The 8,742-nt window shown below is 35.9% G+C and overlaps 2 protein-coding genes across 2 annotated transcripts; one reads left to right on the top strand and one right to left on the bottom strand.

Moving 5' to 3' along the window:
• Positions 1-2,398: 2,398 nt before the first annotated feature.
• Positions 2,399-5,473, top strand: LOC109811537 (pentatricopeptide repeat-containing protein At5g46100). Its single transcript, XM_020375301.3, is given in 4 exon segments — positions 2,399-2,622; positions 2,732-3,279; positions 3,282-4,440; positions 4,976-5,473. Coding segments are annotated over 2 exon segments (1,437 nt in total). The 5' UTR covers positions 2,399-2,622; positions 2,732-2,918; the 3' UTR covers positions 4,358-4,440; positions 4,976-5,473.
• A 449-nt stretch (positions 5,474-5,922) lies between these two features.
• LOC109811539 (protein DMP4) lies at positions 5,923-7,098 on the bottom strand. Its single transcript, XM_020375310.3, has one exon. The coding sequence runs from the start codon at positions 6,687-6,689 to the stop codon at positions 6,057-6,059; it is 633 nt and encodes a 210-aa protein (XP_020230899.1). The 5' UTR covers positions 6,690-7,098; the 3' UTR covers positions 5,923-6,056.
• Between the last annotated feature and the right edge of the window lie 1,644 nt (positions 7,099-8,742).

Genomic DNA, 8,742 nt, shown 5'->3' with positions numbered 1-8,742 from the left:
ATAAGTTTGCTTAAACTTACTCTATTAAATAACTCAAATTTTATATCAATTTTCAATGATAAAATTATTGAATTAAAGGTTCTTAGTAGGGGTAAGCATAAAATCGGGACCCAAACTGAACTCGAAAAACCCGATAAAAAATATTACTTTTGGGTGGTTTCGGGCGGATTTTATGAGTAAATCGGGTTAAAATTTTGATTTTATACGGGTTATATTAGGCGGGTTCGATTTTGAATTTTTAAACCCGCTGAAAACCGAACCCAACCGAAAATGAGATAAGTTTATATTTTTATTACTTTTGTATAACTAAACAACAATGATCAAAACTCAAAAGTCTTTATTTCAAGTATAATATAACCATCAATTTGTAACTTATTTTTTTTCTTTTTCTCATAACCTAAATATTTCTTTTGTCTTCTCTTTCCTCTTTCAACTTCTCAACAAACTAGTCCATTTTTAGAGTTTTCTTTTTGTTCATTTCTTTGTCTTTCTTTTTCATCTTCCTATCTCCATTTTGAGTACAACTTGTGCAGTTGTAATTTCTTATGGATTTTGTAATCTAACTTTATATTTTTTTTGCATGTAACAATTATGGATTTTGTTATATTTTGTTTTTGCTTCTTTAGTTTATGAATGTTTCATCTATGAATCTACTTACATCATTTATTGCCACCTTCATTCTATTTTTGTACACTATTTTAAAAATATTTTTTTACCGTTTTAAGCTACAACTTCGTTAAGATAACTTGGTCTACAAAAAACCTTAAACTCGATTGTACCCACCCGTTCAAATTCGAATCCGTTTCAACCCGAACCGCCTCAAACCAAAAGCACAATCAGTCGGATATGGGTCATATTTTTCCAAAGTCGGTTTGCAATGGGTTGAACATTTTTCACCCGAACCCACCCGTTGCCCATCTCTAGTTCTTAGTGCATAAATCAATTTAATTTTTTTTTTAAATTTAAAAACTATTTGATATTTAATTTCATTAATTTAAATTAACGGATAATCATAAAAACATTTATATGTCGATCATAATTAACGAAATGAGATATAGAATAGTTTTCAATTTTTTTGAAAATTTGCATACTTAATATATTCATTAAAAACTTTTAATTCGATAAAATTTAATATAAAAATTGAGTTATTAAATATGGTAAATGTAACCAAATTTATTTATAGAGTAACTGAATCCCTTATAAGTGTTCTAACTTTTACAACCGTTGCACTTTTATAAGACATTAAAAACTTGACTCACCAACCCACTAATGCAAGAAAAAAAAAAGAGCCCACAGAAGTGTAAAACAAAAAAAAAATTGAAGTCCACAACAGCCGAGTAAGCCCAGCAGCTCAAGACGGTTACACAAGGAAAGGAAGGGACAGAGGGAGTGACGGACGAGCTCTCATCTTTCTTAGGGTCGTAGGCATTTTTCTCTTCCGCGGTTCCGCCGCTCTTTGGGTGATTCGTGACCACGCGCCGCCACCGCGCGGCCGCCAACGCGCGATCACTTATTGGCCAACCCGTGGTGCGCCGGGCCGGGTTGGCCCGTTTTGACTTCCCTAGTAAGCTGTGCTATGGCATGCACGTGATATCCCTAGTAAGTGTTCTGTTACCGATCTAATTAGAACATGTTACCTTACCATGTCTATCATTAATTCATTATTAATCAAAACATTATTTCACTTTTCTTTCAATTAAATGGAAAGGATAGAGGGAAGCAACAAATTAGATTCCATTTCAGGTTAATTTATTGCTTAGGTGATAATCATACGGCTTAAATTAATATTAGACTATTGTACAACTCCTCAAATTGCAGCCTAGAAATGTCTGCATAAATTCTCAATGCCATTGCTTGCTTTCCAACTGCTCTTGGTGCTGGAACTAGGTCAGTGTTCTGCACGCACAATATTTGCTTGTGAAGTCACAAATAGACCAAGACTTAAACCAAAGTAGAGTAACGAAGCTTGTTAGTTACTTTGAATGTGATGTTTTTGGCTATGAAATAAGGAACATTCGCAGCAAAAGTTGCAGAACCGTAGGTGCCTAGTGGCTGGCTTTGAGCAGTGTCACCCCATTAAACAATAGTCTTATCTGCTCCTACTCCTTGTTTTGTATTGTCAAGAGAACTTCTTTGACAGTTTCTTTGCTTGTTCAGTTTAGAGAAATAAATGGATCTTAATCCCAAACTCTGTTTGGTGGGCATATTCTTGTGTACTGGTTTTAGCCCTCAGCATTAAAATTCTGTCAAAAAAGCATGCAATATAATTTTTCTTCCAATAGTATATGCCTTGTAATATACACATTTTGATTTTCAATATTTGTTGCAGTGGCTTGACTAATCCAAACTATATAGAGCTAAATCAATTGTTTGGAAAATTCAAAGTTAAAAGGTATGCTGGTGTTTAATAGTTTGTTTTATCTTATTATTCATCTTACTGTTATCTTCATTCACACTTATATTGATTTCCAAATTAAGAAAATACAATATTTGTTGTCAACTTTTTCAATTGGCTCATGTGTTTATAATAAGATGGTCCAAGTTTTGGTGCCTCTTTGGCCACTCTCTTCGCGACAATGATACAAATTACAATGACGATGGTGTTCCACTCCCAAAAACAAGGTAACATGCTTTCCTTTTTTTATTTGTTGGAGATTTTCCCACATTCAATTTAAATTTTTTTAAACAGATAATTTTATTTTTAAATGGTTTCATTTCTATTCAATCTTAGTTAACACGACTTTTGGTGGTTGACACCTCATTGTTCGGGTGCATCGTATAGCCTGACACCTATTCAACGAAATGCATAAGGGAAAAACAACTTGAATCTTGGAGCCAGCCACCTTGTTGTGAGGAACTAGCATTACAAGCGTCCAAAATATATGCTATTTTGAAGTATTATAATATAAATTGGGGTTATGGGTAGTAAAACTATGTTCAAGTGGCCAAAGCAAATCACAAATTCCCTAGTTGTGCAGTTAATTAAAGCAGAAAAAGATGTGCACAAAGCTTTTAATATGTTTGATTCTGCAACTGCTGAATGCAGTAATGGGTTTCGTCACGATCATGAAACATTTGGTCTCATGATCTCTAGGTTAGTCACTGTGAACCAGTTTAGGTCAGCAGAAGGGATGCTGGAGAGAATGAAGCAAGAAAATTGTAAGGTCACAGAGGACATATTTTTAACTATATGCAGGGGTTATGGACGCGTGCATAGGCCACTTGATGCAATCAGGGTTTTCCACAAAATGGAAGGTTTTCTGCTTAGGCCTACTCAAAAGCTTACATTACAATACTTGATATTCTTGTGGAGGAAAACCATGTAAAGAGGGCTATTGGTTTTTACAGGGAGATGAGAGAAGTGGGCATTCAACCTAGTGTTGTTTCCCTCAATATTTTGATCAAGGCCCTGTGTAGAAACAGGGAAACTGTTGATTCTGCCTTACGGATATTTCGGGAGATGCCCAACTGTGGATGCCAGCCAGATTCATATACACATGGTACATTGATTAATTGGCTGTGTAGACTAGGAAAAATTGGTGAGGCAAAGGAACTATTGAAAGAGATGGAGCAGAAAGGTTTTTCAGCATCTGTTGTTACCTATACTAGTTTGATACATGGCTTGTGTCAGTCTAATAATTTGGATGAAGCAATAGGATTTCTTGAAGAGATGAAACGAAATGACATTGAGCCAAATGTTTTTACGTATAGTTCTCTGATGGACGGTTTATGTAAAGGTGGTCATTCGTCGCAAGCAATGGAGTTATTAGAAGTGATGGTCAGAAAGCACCATTTGCCTAACATGGTCACTTATAGTACTTTAATCAGTGGATTGTGTAAAGAAGGAAAGGTACGTGAAGCTGTGGAGATTCTTGACAGGATGAGGATTCAAGGCTTGAAACCAAATGCAGGATTGTATGGGAAAATCATATGGGGTCTCTGTGCTGCAGGAAGCTATCAAGAAGCTGTAAATTTTATTGATGAGATGGTGCTTGGTGGTATCTCACCAAATCGAGCAAGTTGGAGCCTTCATGTTAGGATGCATAACATGATAGTCCAGGGCCTTTGTAATAATGTTGATTCACCACGTGCATTTCAGTTGTATCTTTGCATGCGCACTAGGTACATCTCTGTTGAAATTAACACTTTCGACTGCTTGATCAAATGTTTTTGTAAGAGAGGAGACCTGCACAAAGCTGCTCGCATTCTTGAGGAGATGATATTAGATGGATGCATTCCAGATGAGGGAATATGGAATGTAGTAATCTCTGGACTTTGGGATCGAAAAAAGGTAAGAGAAGCCACTGAGCTACTGCTGGCTGAGTTGAGGCAGAAGTTTGTTGAAGCTGAAAGTTGAAGTTTGTGGGTCCACAGAATACAGATATACATTGCATTCTTACTGAAAACCTTTGGCATCGCATGGCCCCCTGACTGTAAAAGGTTGTTACTTGGTTGCTAATGAAATGTTTTATGCGCAGAAAGCTTGCTCATTAATTTATTATTGTATTTAATCTCAGTTAATTTTGTGCTGAGCCCATTAATGGTGTGTTTGTTATTTGTGCCAAGTAAATCTGTGAATATTTCTAGTTTGTTTAGCTGTCTCTTAAGGGCTATGATTTGATCATCATGTGACTCCAGCATTAACAGAAAAAAAATATTTTTTCAGAAATTGTTGAAAAAATAATATCTCCTGGCAATTGCTGTAAACCTTAGAAAACCCCTCAAGTCAGGAATTGAATTTCAGGAAATTATTGGTTTCCAAGTGTATTGAATAACACAAGTACACTGGAATTGGATTCTTCTAGTCTTTTTTGTTTTTGGAACTTTATGTAATTATTAATGCCCGTCTAAATTGTTGCATCATGGAGTTTGAAGAAAAAATAACTTATTGAAAAGATAGTTTTATCTCTAGCTTTTACAGTTTTGACAGCTAATCTATTGCAGATCCAAACTAAATTTTTCTACTTTTTTTCAGTGACTGAACATATGCTGTCTTTTCAATTCATGATCTCACTTCCTCATCTGAAATGGTTGAGTTCTCTGATGATCAATATCTCCGTGACCAGATGATTAAAGCTTCAAATTGAGAAAGTAAATATGCTGTGTGCAAGATTTACAAATAAGCTTATTCTGGGGGGCGACCTTATATTTCACATAACCTTGCTCTCTCTTCTTTGGGGACACTGCCTTGGTTCTTCCCCTATCTTTCTTGAAAGTTTAATGCGGAACATGTTTGTTGGAATATATTTTCCATAGTTCTGGCCTTCTGGTCGAGGTAGACTCAGGTAATTTCCAGTTTTGATCAAACCCATTACTTGTGTTTGAAGTTTTTGTCAATTTCTTGAAAACTTGTTGCTCAGTCAGTTGCAGTAATTTAGCACAATTTAATTATTCCCCAGTATTCTCACAGTGCAATTGTATACATTTTTGCTAACATTTAAGGATTCAATTTATTAGTTTTGTAATTGTTTAATGTTGGATTCTCATTGTGCATATATGTTAGACAAAAGGGGAATGCTAGATACTCACTTAACGATCTGATATATAGTTAGCATTATCACTAAATCTTGGGTAAACTACTAGATTGACTTATTTAATAAACACTCTAGAGCATGTACATATTCGGGCTGAAAATTATCAAGTTTTTGTGGATGTGTGCTTTTAAATTTTAGCTAAGCAGTGGTTCCTTATTATCGGATGTAAGACTATTAAAGAAAGATACGTTGTTAAAGGTGAGGTTCAATTCGCTGAAAAGTTGCTCAAGCAATCAATTCTATATTAAAAGAAAAACTTGGCATAACATATTGCTTGCGTGATCAAGATAGTGCTTATGTTCTAACTTGTAAATAATGGATTGATGGAGAAGTCCTTCTAGTGCTAAGTTTAAGCTAGGTTTAGATTTCAATACATTAAATGAAAGTATTGGGGAAAAAATTAAATTGAATAATATACGATTTAAATAATGAGTTTTGATGTAATTTGTTCCAAACACAAGACTTGATCAATTAAATTATTTAAATCGGTAACAAAGATGAGTACAAACGAGAATTTGACAATTAATTTGTTGAAAGGGGGAAGCCAATTCCATGTCTCTGGGTAGGAAATGTAACAAAGAACATGCCGCCGAAAACGCCAATACCCACTGGTAGTGCTGTTAGGATTTCCTGTGTCTCATTTGACGGTGCTGGAAAGAAGCAGTTCACCACATTCTGATCAAACAATGCAATTGCTGCAAATACCAAAACTGACATTACTGCATGCATGAAATCTATAAACTTTAGGCGATATTTTGCAGAAAGTTGAGGTGGAAGGGTGGTTGATCCATCAATAACCCACAAGCCCCTGAGGGTGGCTAACCCATAACAGATGTTCCCCTTGTTGTCTCTGAAGCTATCAGTTAAACACAGCAAGAAGCACGAGGCACCGCAGAGAGATACAAGTGCAGCAGTCATGACCTTGCTGACAGAGTCACAGTTGCCAATATTTGTGAAGATTGGGGACAGAAGTTGGAAAGCAAGGACTGTGCCAGTTGGTAAAAGGTTGGCCAAATGGGCAGTGCTCTGAAATGTCTGGCTAATGGCTTTCTGAATCAGGTTCCTCTCTGCTTCTGGCACCTCACTATTTCGCAGGAGAGGTTGTATTTGTTCATCCTGATTCCTAGAGTCATCAGTTTCTATTTTGATATCCATGGCTTGTAGAACTTCTTAGCCGCTTCTGATGTTTCTGTTTTGGTTACCTTTGTCTTTGCAGCATATATTCGATGAAAGGTGTATCTATATAGGTCAGCATATTTGAGTGGCGCCAAAGAGAGGGAAAGGTGAGGAAGAGAAGGGAGGTTTGTCATTACTTGCAAGAAACACAAACTAAACTTCATAAAGCAGCTTTCACGATATTCCTGCTAGCAGTTAGTTAAAAGTAACTCAAGGTTATGAATCCAAACGCTTTGCTGAAAAAACAAAGTGGATTAGAAGCCTGATTCATGGGATCTTTTTTAGGGTGAGCGCACCCTGCCCCAAAGTACACGTTAGTTATAATCTGTTACCACAATTCATATCGTTAGGATAATGAATATAAACAAGGGCATGATTTATATGGTGTTGGTTAAGTAATATTAATGTTGTTCTTTAATTAAAATTAGACTTTCATGTCTGTAACTTATACTAATATTTAAGGTAAATTATTGAGAGAAAATTTTAATTATGAAACATTAAAATTCAAAATTTTTAAATTTCTAAAATTTCTAATCCAAACACAGAAAATGTATTTATGTTTTGTCCTATAAACATGTGCTATTTCAACTACGCGCTGACACGTAGTTTGCACTCTCTTTTCAATTATTAATGACTCAAAAATAGATGAGTTTGGGGCCAAACGAAACGTTTTGCTGAGACGAAATGCGAGAAACTTTTGTCCGGTATTGGTTAGCCTGATGTATGGTGCAATGCGTATCCAGAGGTTCCTTGTTTTTATTCTGTGGTTATCTTCTGTTTCATTTTTTTGCTGTTTTTGTTAACTGCGTAAGCATATCAGCTATTAATTTGCTTCAGTGATAAGTTATATCAACTACAAGAGTTATAATTTACCTCATTTATCCTTATCACAGATATAAATTTGATTTATATATTTCTGGATTAAAAGTTTCTATTTTTAAAAAATAGATTCCTTTTTTTTTTTTTCACCATTAAATCCCATTTAAGAATCGGTATTTGAACTGTACAAGCGCAGGCCGAAAAGAAGGAACTGATTGGGTTCCCCCAAGGTTTGCACATATCACATACAGGCTTTGTCCAACTCCTTTTAAAGGCAGATGATAAACACACTTCCACTCTCGTATAAGCACACCTTTTTTAAAAAATATATATAAAATGTCTAAATTACCCTTTTAAAAAAAATGAAATTTCTAAATTTACACCTCCCTTCCCCGCACCTCCTTTCCCCGCACCCCACACCCCACACCCCACACCCCACACTCCACACCCCTCTTCTTCCCAAAGCCTCTTTCCGCTCAATGTCATTAAGCAATATACTTTTACATTCATTCTGAATAGAAAAAAAGGACTAGCCCCACCATAACCAGCATAAGAAAGGTTTTTTTACACTCATTAGCATTCCGGAAAGTACTTTTATAGTCATTAGCATTTCGGAAAGTACTTTTCGGAATAGTAAAATTATTGTTCATATAATTCCGGAAAGAACTTTCCGTAATAGTAACTTTAATATTATGGAAAGTACTTTTCGGAATTATGTAACAAAACATTTCCGGAAAATACTTTCCGGAATAAGAATTTAATATTATGGAAAGTATTTTCCAGAACATTTTTATATAATTCCGGAAAGAACTTTCCGTAACAGTAAGAAGAAGAAGAAGAAGAAGAGGAGTGCCAGAAAGAGAAAGAAGAGGGGCGTGCGAGGTGCGGGAAAAAAAGAAGAAGAAGAGGAGTGCTAGAAAGAGAAAGAAGAGGGGTGCGCAATGTCAGCAGGTGGTCTTGTAAGAGAAAGACTCTTACCTGTTCTATGGAAAGACACACTAGTACAAAAATGACTTTTAAAATCGGAGTTTTAAAATCAGTCATAAGGTAGCCATTTTAAAAGTGACGCGGTGGCCTGTACTGCAACAGAACGGCTCCAGAACGGCCTGTACTGCAAGCAGAACAGCCTGTACTGCTTTCAGTACGGCCCGTACTACAAGCAGACCTGTACTACTTGCAGAACGGGGCGTTCTGCAATCAGAACGGGTCGTTC

This window comes from Cajanus cajan, chromosome 1 (genome assembly GCF_000230855.2).
Source record: "Cajanus cajan strain Asha chromosome 1, NIPB_CcT2T_4, whole genome shotgun sequence".
NCBI classification, from domain to species: domain Eukaryota; kingdom Viridiplantae; phylum Streptophyta; class Magnoliopsida; order Fabales; family Fabaceae; genus Cajanus; species Cajanus cajan.
This window is presented reverse-complemented; position numbering and strand designations above follow the sequence as displayed.

Coding starts and splice junctions, on each gene's coding strand:
- LOC109811539 (XM_020375310.3), bottom strand. CDS start 6,689: ATGGATATCAAAATAGAAACTGATGACTCTAGGAATCAGGATGAACAA.